At 39.9% G+C, this 14540-nt stretch overlaps 2 protein-coding genes across 2 annotated transcripts; both read right to left on the reverse strand.

The window, feature by feature from the left end:
• Nucleotides 1-405: 405 nt before the first annotated feature.
• On the reverse strand, nt 406-4102 carry rps15 (ribosomal protein S15). Its single transcript, XM_074650868.1, has 4 exons — nt 3977-4102; nt 3517-3602; nt 1872-2106; nt 406-567 (listed from the first exon to the last, which is right to left on the reverse strand). Exons 1-4 carry the CDS (start codon nt 4055-4057, stop codon nt 454-456), a joined length of 516 nt encoding a protein of 171 aa, XP_074506969.1. The 5' UTR covers nt 4058-4102; the 3' UTR covers nt 406-453.
• A 2700-nt stretch (nt 4103-6802) lies between these two features.
• On the reverse strand, nt 6803-14259 carry cnn2 (calponin 2). The gene is made up of 7 exons (XM_074650865.1): nt 14071-14259; nt 10893-11014; nt 10719-10785; nt 10125-10262; nt 9887-10003; nt 8481-8627; nt 6803-8204 (listed from the first exon to the last, which is right to left on the reverse strand). The coding sequence occupies exons 1-7, from the start codon at nt 14122-14124 to the stop codon at nt 7899-7901; spliced, it is 951 nt and encodes a 316-aa protein (XP_074506966.1). The 5' UTR covers nt 14125-14259; the 3' UTR covers nt 6803-7898.
• Between the last annotated feature and the right edge of the window lie 281 nt (nt 14260-14540).

Below are 14540 nucleotides of genomic sequence, written 5' to 3' on the forward strand. Positions count from 1 at the left end.
TGAAGAGAAAAATTGAAAAGCATGACAGGTAATGTACTAGTTATTACAGATTTACAGTATTTTCCAATTAAAGCAATGTGTTCAATCCACTGGTGTGCATCTGTACAGTGTATCATTTAACATATTCTTTATGAAATAAAATAATTTGATATCCCATAGTGAGTTAAAACAATCGTGTTACCTGATGTAATTATTCAGGTTTCCCCAATCACATCTTTGACAATACCAACAGAGCAAAAGCCATTCTGTGTATTCTTTCAGTTATCTTGACCACACTGTTAGTAAGACACCCGAAAAAGGTAATAAAAAAGAAAGGATAAAAAGCTTGAAGATATACCCTGTGTAAAAGCGGTTTTATTCATCTTCATTTTTTTTTTTAAATATAAAGAAAGCAAACCAGACCAGTTTTGTGGCGCAACCAGTTTTTTTATTTATACAAAGAATACAGCCATTCTACTTCAGTGGGATGAACCGAGAAGAGTGTGTAGCTCCAATACCGGGGCGACCGTGCTTGACTGGCTTGTAGGTGATGGAGAACTCGCCCAAGTAATGGCCGCACATCTCAGGCTGTGGAGAAGAGAAACATGTTAGTAACCAGGTAACCAGATAAATGCCTTAGGTTCACTTATAGCTGCATGTACAGTATGTAGTAAGAAAGTGACTATTTAGAACTAGAAGCTTTAATTGGTGCTTTTGAATGGAGGAGCTAGGAGTTAGTGTACTCTGGAAGTAGTGTCAGTTGCCAACAGGTCCTGTAGGCAATGTTTTAATCAGCACCGTTATCCTGCCTCCTTCGAAACAAATTTGATGTTATAACAGGTATATTTTAAGGTCGTACACATATTACACACTGCAATTCTTTGGTCGAGATTTCAGACTTGTCTTGTACTCGGAGCGTGGATGGATATTTTCTTCAGGTAGTGGATAAGTCAAGTAGGTATAACTGAATCGTATAGAGGCATGCCAATTGTCCAAAATATTTTTTCAGCGTCATATCATCTGCTGTATGTGATGCAGAAATGTTCCAGTACAGATTTATCCTTACAACCCATATAACTTGCAGCAAGTCTTCAACCACGGATCTGTATGTGTAATGGAACCATCGTTCATTTAAGTTTCTGCATGTATAATAGAACCATCGTTCATGTAAGCTTCTGTATGTGTAAAGGAACCATCGTTCATTTACGGACGGTTCTGAATGTATAATGGAACCATCGTTCATTTACGGACGGTTCTGTATGTACAACGAGACCATCGTTCATTTACGGACGGTTCTGTATGTATAATAGAACCATCGTTCATTTACGGACGGTTGTATATGTAAAATAGAACCATCGTTCATTTATGGACAGTTCTATATGTATAATGGAACCATCGTTCATTTATGGACGGTTCTATGTGTATAATGGAACCATCGTTCATTTACCATGCTCTAGATACACAAATGCAATACACCCCCACCTTATTGTTGCCAAAATTCATGCCTATGATGTTCTACATTAGCCCCAAATGTCAACTTTTGTTGGACCTGCATGTGATATTCCTTCACCGGAGCATGGTAAAGTGATGGACAAGGCCTATGGAAAGGAGGCTGGGTCACGTGTCATGTATCCGGGGGTATAACACATGCGCAGTAAAATGTTGCCCGCACTCGCCGAAATTGAGCCAATTGCACCGCACGACCGCAGCTTCAGTTACGCTGCGCATGTGTTATACTCCATACCCCCAAGACCCATGTCCAAGACCCATGTCCACCCTTGACCCAGCCTCCTTTCCATAGGTCTTGGTGATGGACAGGAGGTTCAAGAAAGCTGGGGGTTCAAAATGTACAAATATGCTCTCCCTCCCACCTGACCTATAGCACATCTCACCTTGATTTCAACCTGGTTGAAAGTCTTGCCATTGTACACTCCAACCATGGACCCGACCATCTCAGGCAGGATGACCATGTCCCTCAGATGGGTCTTCACCACCTCTGGTTTCTCCATGGGGGGAGCCTCTTTCTTCGCCTTGCGCAGGCGCTTCAGGAGGGACTGCTGCTTGCGGCGCAGGCCACGGTTAAGCCTCCTCCTCTGACGGGCACAGTAGAGCTGCATCAGCTGCTCACTACACAGGGAAAGAGGATGGTATCGTCAATGAGGCCCCTGGCCATTTTTGAAATAACCGTTCGGTCGTCTCACATTCAATTAAGTTGGAGCCTGTGTTTTCTGTTTCAGTGTAATGTCCAGTCAGCTTCAATCTCATTATTACCGTTGAGCTCCAAATTTATAAATCATTTATTGTGATGGACTGTAAATCTCAATATTATAACTCATATTGGAGCGACAACAAAACATTCTTTTAGGGGCTGAGCATGGGACTTTATCATTGGATTGAAAGCTAAGATTTACATTGTTTAGGAGTATGGATGTAACGAGAACCGATACTTCAGTACCAAAATTCTAAAAATGTGACGGTACTCGTTTTCTTCGGTACCATTATGCCTGTAATGGTCATTTGGTACCAGAGCGGAGGTACTGGAGATGCGATTTTTCCGGATCTAACGGGGGCAGTATACGCTTACAAGTGTAAGAACGCCGTAACAGCAGCACGGGAAAAAAACAACAACACAAGACGTGAAAGATGGCAGCTGCTGCAGCGCTACCGCCGCCTCAACTCGCTGAGAAAACAAATAGCAAGAGTCAAGTATGGAAGTACTTTGCGTTCGAGGCGGATTTACAAGGAATAATAATAGTTTCGCAAAAACCAGTATGCGGTGCAGTAACGGTGCCGTCGTACTTTTCTTTCCAAAGGAGGAAATCCTTTATTACAATTTAGCAAAACACCTCAAAGACAGACTTCCAGACAATATTGTTTGTGTTAAATACTCGAAGGCTACATGCAACTGTCTTTTGTAATGTTCAAATGTTTTAATAAAAGGAGTGCGTGTTTAAATACATGGGATTTATTGGGTTTTTTTTACCGTGGTGTCGAATTAATATCGAGAATCGTATAAATTCACTGGTATTGGTATCGACTACTACCTCTCTAGGGAGGGGGGGACAAAGGAGGACGATCTGCAGGACAGAATGCACACAGTGCACTTTAGACTAAGCTACTGGAGTTACCCTGCACTACACTCATTTTTAACAGTCTCTTCTGCACTATTTTCACTTTTTTAATAGTCCTGTATCACAGCTGTTACCCTGCACTATATTCACTTTTAACAGTTTTTCTTCATCTCCTTGTATTTTTATATCTGGTATATTTTTTTTGTACTTTGCACTACTAACTTTTTTACTGCCTTTTTATTAACATGTTTTGCACTATGGAACTGTGATGCTGGAAACCTGAATTTCCCTCGGGATCATTAAAGTTTCTATCTATCTATCTATCCATCTACTAGATCTGTGGTACTGTGACATCCCTATGAAGGAGGATGTCAGTTTACAAGCCAAATACAGGTAGTACTGGTAGCTCCAGATGACCACCATGCAGCATCAGCTGTTCAACCCCAGTGTGTTGTGTTTCACTTACTAGGACATGTCCAGAAGCTGGTCCAGGTCCACACCTCTGTAGGTGAACTTCCTGAAGGTACGCTTCTTCTTGATCTCGGTATCCGCCTGGAAGAGACAATCCAAAATAAGTGTGAAGCTTGTACAATTACTGTTGTTCAAATGCTTTCACATTAATTCAATGTCACTGGTTAACAGTTACGGGACTATTAACCCGCGCAGGAACCTACAATGCATTAAAGTTATGTCATGTTTAGCTACTAGGATACGCTGAACCACCGGGTTAGCTTAGCAACAAACGGCTAATTCAGTGCCTTTAAACACACATTTATGTGGCATTTTGAGCAACGATTTTCTACTAGATAGTCAGTGAATATGTGTAACTGTCGGATGATATTGACAGTTATCCTAATCAGTGACTTTACAGTTCAGATGCACATAGATTGCATTTTGACAAGCTTCACGATCGGTTGAACACCTACCATCTTGCCTGAAGTTCCGGGAGGAAAAGAACGGGCTGAAGTCTCGTTAGGCCTGATATCGCGGGATTTGAGATCAAACATCCGGGTGGTGACTTCCGGTGGTGGTTCACCATTGTGAACAGCAGGTGATGCTGTTGTATAATAACTCTGGTTTCATTCTGTACAGTGTCAGGTTACTTACCAACGTGTCCCTTTTTTATTATTATCGTGTAGAGTCATAATGTAGCTGCACAGTATTAGTTTTACATATCAAGAGGAAGAAAAGAGGAAAAACTCAACAGAAAATAATAATAATTATAATAATTACAATAATAATCTTTATTTGTATAGCACCTTTCTAAACATAGTTTCAAAGTGTTTGCACAGATACAATGAAATACAGACAAAATAAAAACAACAATAAAAGAACAAAACATAAAGACCAAATAATGATAAAACTAAAACCCGTAACCAGTGGTATCAAAACAATATGTTACTACACATGAGCCAAAAGAGGACAATATAAAGTGTGGGGAAAAAGGTGCGCCAAGCTGTTGCCTTACGGAGTTAAAAAGCTTTTTTAAAATAAAAATAGGTTTTTAAAAGAGATTTAAAATTGGTAGTAGAGCTAGCTAACCTGAGGTCCCGAGGTAGGCTGTTCCACAGTATAGGGGCATTGATGGCAAAGGCCCTGTCACCCTTAGTCACCAGCCTAGACCTGGGTACAACCAGTAGAGCCAAGTCAGAGGACCTCAGGTTGCGCGGTGGCACATAGGGTGTAAGGAGCTCAGTGATGTAGCTTGGTGTCAAACCATGCAGAGCTTTAAAAGAAAATGTATGTGATTGTATTTTTTGACATGTATACTAACTAATGAAAGGATCAGAGGTGGAAAACAAAGTTTTACTCAAGTACTTGGCTATGGCCTACTTGTGAAGCCTACAATTTGGAGGTAGGCTACTTGTACTTAATCAGTGATGGAGTACATTTACTCAAGTAATGTACTTAAGAACTATTTTGTCATACTTGTACTTTACCTGAGTATTTCCATCTTTAACTTTTATACTACATTTCAGAGGGAAATATTGTACTTTTTACTACATTACTACATTTATTTGACACTTATAGTTACTTTTTACGTATAAAATCATGATATGTTCATATAATATGATGCAGTACTATGCTACTTATTTACCCAGTAGTATACAAAGTATATACAATTGGCTCAACATTGAGGAACTACAACATTTAAATACTCTCACATGTATTTGTTTGTGATCATATAATATTCTATAATATTATAACACTGTGGAAGAAGCCATTCTGCATAATTAGTATTACTTTTGATACTTTAAGTTCATTTTGCTGAAAATACTTCTGTATTTCTACTTAAGTAACATTTTGAATTCAGGAATTTTTTATTTGACTGTGGTATTTTTGACTTTTACTGAGTACTTCTTCACAATTGTTCTTAGTATTTCCATTTGATGCTACTTTATACTTCTATTCACTACATTTTAGAGGGAAATATAGTAGCAACTTTTTATGGCACACATTTATTTGATAGATTTTCAGATTATAATTTTACATAAAAACATATGATAAACTATAAATAAAATACATTGTTAAAGATTAAACTGGTGGGAAACACCTACATTTACCTTCCCATTAGCATTTCCACTAAAGATACATTTCCCCTCCAGACTCATTCAAAGATCTCTCCAATATATTACAAATTTGACTTTTGATTTAACTACATTTTGTTAATACTTCTTTACTTTTACTTTACTTGAATGCAGTACTTTTACTCGTAATGGAGTATTTTTACATTGTTGTATTGCTACTTGTACTTAAAAAGTGAATATTTCCTCCACCACTGTGACTAAGTATTCATTTACTCAAGTACTGGGTCCTTACTTTGGTTTTTCCATTTTGAGAGACACCACATTTCAGATTAACAATCTATTTTTAATACATTTACCCAATGCCTGTATCTGTACTTACAGTGCAGAATAAAGTTTTACTTGTAAAAACAAATGTAATAGCTCCTAAAACACATGTACTATTTGGTACTTTATCCTCATTAAATTTAAGAACATTTTGGGATATCTATGAAGTTTTTTAATCACATGGTTAAAATGAAATGTGAAAGTTGGACTTTTATTTGTTTTGCAGGATTTCTTTCATTATTGCTACTATTACTTAAGTAAAAGTTTTCAATATATTAGCCTTTGCTTTAAAGGATTGATTCCTGTAACTTCACTTTATCAACCACGATGAAGTTGTTATAGGAACTTAAAGGGTCAGTTTACCCACACAAAAACACATACAGTATTTTCTCACTTCCTCTACTGATTTCAAGTAATTCAGACACTTTTGGTTTTATTTACCCTGCTTTTGAGACATCCTACCTGCCTCCATCTTAATACAAGGGATACAAAGTGGATTTTTTAAAGTATTTATTCTAATCTCAAGATCTCAGAACCTTGACAATTATAACCAAAACTATGTGTATGGCTGGAGACCACTAGACTGTAAGTGAGGCTCTTTTTTCCTTTTAACCAACCCTTTAAAAACATATCGTATGTCTATTTAGTAAGGAGGTATTATGCAGTAGTGTGTAGTTCTGCAGTGATAGTGAAACTTGTGGACCCTTCCTGTTTTGTGTAACAGATATCATCTCTGGTCAACTAGTTTGTCATCTCATAATTTTTTATGCAGCTACTAACTGATTTTTGTGCATTACCTTTATTATCCGAGGCCTAAACAATGACTGCAGATTAAGTGAATAAATCCTTTGTGGCAAACATTACATTAGTATTATTTTTACAAACCAAAAGAACACATGATAAGGAATGCAAATCTTTATTACACCGTATTCACAAAAAAAAAAATACTTCTCAATGCAGACATTTCTTTTTAATACTGGCATAAAGATTATTCCAGAGTAAAAAGTATAGGCCAATATCAAATGTTATTCAGAGTCAAGGTACAAAACGGTCCCCATTCAAATCCCAAATATGCATAAATAATAATCTTTAAATGATCAAATATAAATTGTATGATTGGTTTGCATATCAACCAATATTTAAGACTGATTAACTTACACATTACGCGTGACAAAAAAACAGATCCAGTATTCTTGCTTGGAATGTTCAAAACTTCACTTGTGTTATTGTATCCTCTCCCCCGCCATCTTTAGTCCAAAGAAAACAAGCTCAACTCCAGTCGGACTGGTTATACAAACAAAGGAAATATTTCTACCATTAAAAAAAAAGTGAAATGAAAAGAAACAGAATATGAAAAGGTTAGTTTGTTCTAAAAACTATTTTGCTCCTTCATCTGTCTGAACAACCAAAAGTGCTCACTGCTGTAAGTCAATGACCAATACTGAGGGCATGAAGACGATACTGAAGTAACAAACAAATGTACATTCACAGGAATTATGTTGCTTACACAGATGATACAGCGATTACAGATAAAACACAAGCATCGGTGTTTTGATCAATACAAGTTCTTAAAAAATGGTTTTAAAAAAAACTCCCTAATGTTTCACTTTTAGTTTCATGTTCCCCTTACAAAAACCATGGGGATCTCCCTTAATGGAACTAATGAGTCAGCAAAAAAAAGAAGTAATAGTAGGGCTTTGGCACATTTAAAAGAAATCCCTGGGATAGAAAACTAGCTAAGCCAAAAAATATTGGCTTTTATGGTCACTTTAAATGCACACAAAAAAAAAAAAAAATCACAGAAATACAGTTCATCATGATATGTGTAACATTGGTTTCGCACTAATCAGGGTAACAAAACAAATTCATACAATACTAAAAAAAAGGATATGACCAAAGAAAAAGGGTGCAACATCCTGTGAGCCTTGAGGGTTTTTCTTTCTGTTCTGTGTCCTTCAGACAACCTCCTTCCCTTCCTCAGCAGCCTTCCTTCCTTCTAGTAATCTGTCCCTTCCTCTTGGTACACCTGCTCTTCTTCCTGGTAACCTTGGTAACCCTCGTCTTGGAAATCTGGGATGTAGTCCCGGGCGACGGCTGCCCCGTTTTGTTCCTCTGGAACCTCCTCGGCTTTAGGACAGTACTTGGAGTCGTAGATCTGCCGTCCCAGGCCGAAGTTCTGGCCGCTCTGGTTGGCGCCCTGGCTGTAGCCCATCTGTAGAGACATGGTGCTGTTGTCACACTTGTCCGTGCCCAGCTTGTTGTCGTAAATGGCGCGCCTTGTCCCTGGAGCCGTCATCCCAGCCTGCGGTCGAGACGGGGGGGGACAGAGAAAATAAGAATCAACAAGAACAGTTTTTTTCCCTGTATAGGCGTTAAACACGTCTAAACAACATGCTGAGTTCACTGATAGCAGATCAAGTGTCACATTGCTGAAGACAATCCAGGAGTTTGCAGCTTCCAACAAGTGTAAACATGGCACTAGTTTATAGCAGTGGAAGGACATCAATGCCCTGAGGCTTAATGCCACTGGAGTCCTATAATTATGATTTCATGAGAAGTTGTGAATATGTTGCAGTACCTGGCTCGCCCCCTTGTTGGTTCCCATCTGCAGGCTGATGGTTGTGTTGTCCATTGGTGGCTGGATTTGAACTTTGGGGTCGTATAAGTGCCTCCTGGTGCCGTATGCGTTCATACCTGCCTGACTGGCGCACTTGTTGGTTCCCATCTAAAAAAAAGACAGAAGCACCACAATAAATGGACATGTTGCTTTAAACAAAGATGCTCTATAACAAAGATGATGCATTTTAAGCTCCACCAATGGTTTGAAATGGTATACACTTCCTGTCTCGGTCATAGCGTGCTCACCTCTCCCCCATCCTCATTTGTAAGTATTGTGAACGTCGTGTGAATTGATGAAGGCAAATTGAGTTATATTTGCACATTGTATTTATATTTTCTTTTGCTAACATTAGATATTTACACAGCCATATTTAGCATTAATAAAATTAGTTAGCTAGGGCGTTCGCGAACATTAGTTGCCAGATCTCGCAGGAATGTGTTGCGGAGACAGAGAAAGGTCTCCTTTCTGAACCGTCTCTGCTTGAAACCACTTGCAGCTCTGCACTTGCAGCTGACCTTGTATAACAACAAACCGTGGTAACGTGTTGCGTAATCTCAACAAGAATGTGAGTGACACTAGGTAAACATGTACTTTAAAGTTTCAGTCAGCTGTCAGGTATGACTACACATACACAAATGTTGTATTGTAAGTTTTCATCACCGTGTAGGTAGCTCTCATGTCAACCGGAAAATAACAAAACAGAGTTGGAACAATGAGCAGCATTTATACTGAAGTATGTTATGCTTGACATAAGATCATGACAAAGTCTGGTTTCGCAATAGTTTCGACACAAGCCGTAGTGAGCTCGGCTTTCCGAGCAGCTGTCAGATTCAGCCAAAAATATCAAATTAATAACTGATTTTATGGATTAATATTTCACAGTCATGTCATACTTTTTTCCTTTATTGACAACCTGGGAATATTTTGTCCCGTCACATCTGATTATTTTGTCGAACACAGCCTTGAGTTTCACTGTCTGACCTGTACCAACATAAACGTCAATCATGTGACATGCTGACTTGTAGTAATGTGCTAGGTATGGAGACTTTAGCGGCAAAGAAAATGTACGAAGCGTTCACTTTTTCCTGGTTTGATCATAGTTGGAGAGTTTCAGATTTGAAACTGCTGCCAACTCTCACCATTTTTTTGGACATGCAATATTGAATTACAGTGTTATTGAGAGTTTGTTGGGTATGGTTTTGTTTTCTTATATTCTATATAATATTCTTTATATAAATATATTTTTACATGTTTGAAATAATAAAAAAAAAAATATATATATATATATATATAAATAAAGGAAAATCTAATCTAAACCCTGCTGCTCACCCAGGAATCTCCAAAATATATCTCCATAACTATACCTGTAGGCCAATGACGCACTGTCCAGCCTTCATCTTCTCTTCATCAAACATCCGCTCGTGCTTCTCAGCGTACTTCACCCCGATGTCCACCCGCGACTGGCAGCCTTTGGTCTTTGCCTGAGAGAACAGATAGACGGTTGTCAAAATCCAATCATTCACCATAAGAACAATAATTTAACTCTCTATGACAGAGATGAAAGGAGAACATTACTCCCACCGTTAGATTTTCAAGACTCACCATGCTGGCGAGTGCGAGCAGCGTCGTCTGGACCTGCGTCATGTTGCCGTTCTCAAACAGGTCGTTGGCTTCGAAGATGTCGTGATGCTTCAGGCCGTACCTCGTGATGGCTGAGATGAAGCTCGTCAGGTTATCCATCTAAAAACCAATAAAAACAAAAATCATCAACAACGTGTGTGCTGCTTTTAGAATGACGGAGGTGCAAGTATATCTCTGTTTGCATATCATTTTAAAGTTTCTTATCAATAGGAAGCAGTCCTGTAGCTGTAAAAACAGTTTGTGTTTGCAACATTCAGCCCGTCTCAAATGAGGGAGTATGTTTACTGTGAGTGGCTGCATGTCAGTACAGAAACCAGTTTCAGAGATTGCTCTGAGCAGTGCGCTGCAAAAGCAGAAGAAGCTGCCAACATGCAAGTATCACCGTGACCTAGCATGATTGATGCGTGCCGACATCCTAACTGGTTGGAAACGCTCTCAAAGCACAAGAGAGCCGTTTGATGACTATCATTAGTGTCAATGCACCGTTGTCATCAAAATATATTTGTTTTGTCGCACCCTTGATTGGTTAAAAATCATGTGGCATAACTAACTCACCTGATGCCAATTCAGCGTTGAGTTGTTGGTCTTTTTCACAGAGCCTGGGGAGAGTTTGTTGATAAGGCTGTGAGACAAAAAAAAAAAGAGGAAATACTGTAAGTTTTCCGAATAACTGTACATAATAAAACAAACGATCGAGGCCCTCGTGGTGTAACGGACATCTCTGCTTACGTGCACAAAATGATTCCATTCTTCAGGCCTTTCTGGAAGTCGGGCCCGATGGAAGCGCCGGTCACGTCCTCGATCCAGACCCTCAGCTCCTCCTCTTTCTGAGCGTCGTACTTCTGTGCGATCTGGTTGGGGGGGAGAGGTCAAAAGGTCACATATGTTCCACTGGCGGCAATCATCATCAGCCAGTAGGTGATTTGTTAAACAGTAAATGCATTCATAGTTTGTCACAGACTTCTTCTTTGTTACCAGATGAAAAAAATACCTTCCTGTCTCTGATGGCCTCCCACTTGCAGACACACACGCCATTTAAGAAGAATTTCATAAAGATAACTGAGCCGCAATATGTTAACTCCCCAATAGTTTATTATGACTGCATGTGATCATGTTTCATGGTCAGCCTTGAATTTCACTTTGCCTCAGTGTAGTATGCTGCGTCTACAGAGGGGGTTTTGTCTCATTTAGCCTTCATAAATAAGGCGACACTGACATGACCTCACACACACACACACACACACACACGCACGGACATCCTGTTTGTTGAACTGCTAAATTCTCCCCTGAAACACAGGAAGGCAGTAGCTGAGAGTGGGAGGGAGTGGAGAGTTTTAAAGGGGCTTAACATGGCACAAAGATTGACTTTCTTGTGAAGGGCGTCACTGTCGAGGTGTGACTTTGATTTACAAGCTTTTTTTTGGTTGATGACTGAAGTGTGAGAAAATCTGGCTCTGAAAGAGGCCATTCAGGAAGAGCATTGTAGTCATGTAAACAACGTCCGCTTGTGCAACCAACTGGAAAGCAGAAATGAGAGAAAAGTGGGACTAAAACAGGTATAGACTTCTTCGCCGCCTGTAAACGATAACGTGTTGACTGAGCTCCGTGCAAACCCACAATCAGCCAACAATGTCTCTTTCTGTGTCCGGAGGGCCATGAGAAGCTGGACCACAGTCTAACCTACACATAGAAGCTGGCTGCACTCGGCTCACAGCTGGTTGTACTCTTAAGGAATGTCTGTCTTCTAATTACATTTCATCCCCATATTGAAAAAAAACACGAGCCATTTAATTGCCCACAAAGATTCCTACAGATGTAATTTACAGAGACGGGCTGAACGTGAGGAATTTACCCCGCAGCGGCTGGATATAAGACACAACTGTGTGTGTTGATGCAATGAATGAATACGCTGCTTATTGCCATTCTGGTTCCACATGCAACCAAAAATATGTCAAGTGCGACCAAACATTTTCATTGATCGCACCAGTGCGCCTGACATTTAGCAGGTCTGTCTCAAGCCCCCAGGAAGAGCGCAGGTCGTTGATCCCAATTTTCATAGTGGCCAAATGGTCAGTACTACAACTTCTGTGTCCGACGCGTGTGATGCCATTGGGCCCAAAAAGACTTTTGCCCACAGACTTACATTGGGAAAGAGACGTCTGTAACTCAGCAGATACTTTTTTTGTAAAGTGAATCAACTCCCCAGTATGAACACTTTAATAGCCCTTATTTAAATCATTAGGGCCTAAAAGCTGTAAAATGCACTAACAGCTGAATCCAGAGTTATTTTCCTTCCTCCGTTCATGTGAATGAGACCCAGACCGTGACGGTCACGCAAACCGCGACGATCGCGCAAACCGTGACGCCCGGACCCCGTGACCGAGTCATGTGACCGAGCGGACTTATCTTTATCTGCACCTTTAATCCTGTTTCTAATCATTTACATTATGCCAATGTCTATGAGAACTGACAAAAAGGTAACGCTTAATATGTATTATTGCGGTGCCAAAAGACATGGCGAAAAATTGTGGGTGCACCTAAATGAAAAAGTAAGGTGCACAAGTTCAACCAATGTAAAAAAGTTAGTCTGGAGCCCTCTTAAAAAATCTGATTTTCTATGAGTTTTAAGAAAAAGTTAAAGGGGGGCTAGGAGGAGCGTATGCTTCACATTTCACAGAGGAGGCTACGTCACCGATGGCAGGAAATACCACTCAAGTCAGCATCTCTCCCCCTCACCACCCACCCACCCGCCATCCCCTTCAAGGACATCATCACTGGTAGCAGACAGAGGAAATCTACATGTTTTCTTTACGTCCCAGCACATGTTGTTCTGTAGATGGACGTGACCCTTTCTCTCCCATACAAGGGCACAGACAAGGAATGCAGATTATGAGGGGAAAAAAAAAAAATCAGTTGAAGGTGAGTTAAAGAAACACAAGATTAGCTGCAACTCAGACTATTGTTCCATTAAGAAAGGGGGACAAAGCAGGCAGGAAAAAGATAACCAAGATATGGAAAGTATTTAATAGTAATGACACTTTTTCTTTTTTTAAAAGGGGAAGCTCCCATGGTTATGCACAATAAACGAGGTCAGGAGAGTAATCTCCAGCATCAGCCCTGGCATTTTAAGTGGATCCGGGTGGCCCAAATAAACAAGGTGCTTTTCCTCATCAAGGACGCACTCAACGAAGTTACACATTACCACAGAGTGGAGGTCACTTTAGAGACTGTTTGGTTTGTGTCACTTTAGTCAACTCAAAGGACTTTTTAATGCAAAAACTAAAAGAGAAAACCTTTCTTGCACTGATGGTAACGTTTTTATCAAAAGAGAAGGACACCACAAAGGGAATGGGGGAAGTAGGAAACTATTGTTACAAAAAGAAGCAATAAAAAGAGACAGGAGAGGGGGAATAAAGTGGATGCATGACATCCAATAATCCAGGGACTAATAGGAATTACATTAAGTGCTAATGCAGGTCACAACGCCGGGCATCCAGCTGCCCTGTCTGTGGGAATAGATCATGCTGGAAACGAGGATAACAAAGTTGCCACAACGACACACTTCTTTGCCAAGAGGGACAACGCCCATAGTCTGATTTTAACTTTGTCTCCTGCACGGGGGAAATCAATAAGTCTGCTTCTCAAGTTGTAAAACTCAACATGAATACACACTTTTGCAAAGTATTCACACTCAACTAATATAAAGTCCGTTTATCCTGTATAAAAAACAACTTTTAATTTCTCTTTGTATCGTTTTTCCATCCACCTCTTGAGTACCTGCGTGTCAAAATGGAGGCCAGGTGACGCTCCGAGGAAAAGTAGCACAACGAGAGAGTGCATGATGGAAAGAAAAAGTTACTTTGTGTATGATATGATTATTAAAATATATATATATATTTACACCTACCTTGTTTTTTATTTCCGCTGTTAATCCGTAGCCATTCACTCTGTTAAAAGACATTGTGTCAAAGAGTTGTGTTTTTTTTTCTTCTATTAGGGTAAAACAAAAACTATAGACAGCTCTATTTGAGGAGAAACGCTGTTCTAGATAATCTGCGACTTTCTCTTCCAATGAAACCTCCTCGGAGTGAACTAAATACTTCCTTTCTCTTTCACGGCCTCCAATTAGAGCGCTCCCACGGTTCAGAGCGAAGAGCGGCGATGAGAGAGTCAAGATAGTTCACTGCTGATGGTTTCACCAGAGCAACACAAGGGCGCCAAAACGACCCATGTGCAGTGATGCCAGAGAAACAAGCTACCAGGTCAATAGAAACAAGCAACAAGGTCAATAAAAACAAGCAACCAGGTCAATAGAAACAAGCAACCAGGTCAATAGAAACAAGCCCAAAAGAAGCAACTCTTCCCCCCAAAAGAGCC

This window comes from Sebastes fasciatus, chromosome 11, assembly GCF_043250625.1.
Source record: "Sebastes fasciatus isolate fSebFas1 chromosome 11, fSebFas1.pri, whole genome shotgun sequence".
NCBI lineage: Eukaryota > Metazoa > Chordata > Actinopteri > Perciformes > Sebastidae > Sebastes > Sebastes fasciatus.

Bases quoted from the DNA above. Each gene is read 5' to 3' on its own strand.
- cnn2 (XM_074650865.1), bottom strand. From the start codon at position 14,124: ATGTCTTTTAACAGAGTGAATGGCTACGGATTAACAGCGGAAATAAAA. The intron at 11,015-14,070 runs GTAGGTGTAAAT...CCCCCCAACCAG, and splicing joins CAGCGGAAATAAAAAACAAG to ATCGCACAGAAGTACGACGC. The intron at 10,004-10,124 runs GTGAGTCTTGAA...CTGTTCTCTCAG, and splicing joins TGCTCGCACTCGCCAGCATG to GCAAAGACCAAAGGCTGCCA.
- rps15 (XM_074650868.1), bottom strand. From the start codon at position 4,057: ATGTTTGATCTCAAATCCCGCGATATCAGGCCTAACGAGACTTCAGCC. The intron at 2,107-3,516 runs GTAAGTGAAACA...TTCCCTGTGTAG, and splicing joins CAGCTTCTGGACATGTCCTA to TGAGCAGCTGATGCAGCTCT. The intron at 568-1,871 runs GTGAGATGTGCT...TCTTCTCCACAG, and splicing joins TCAACCAGGTTGAAATCAAG to CCTGAGATGTGCGGCCATTA.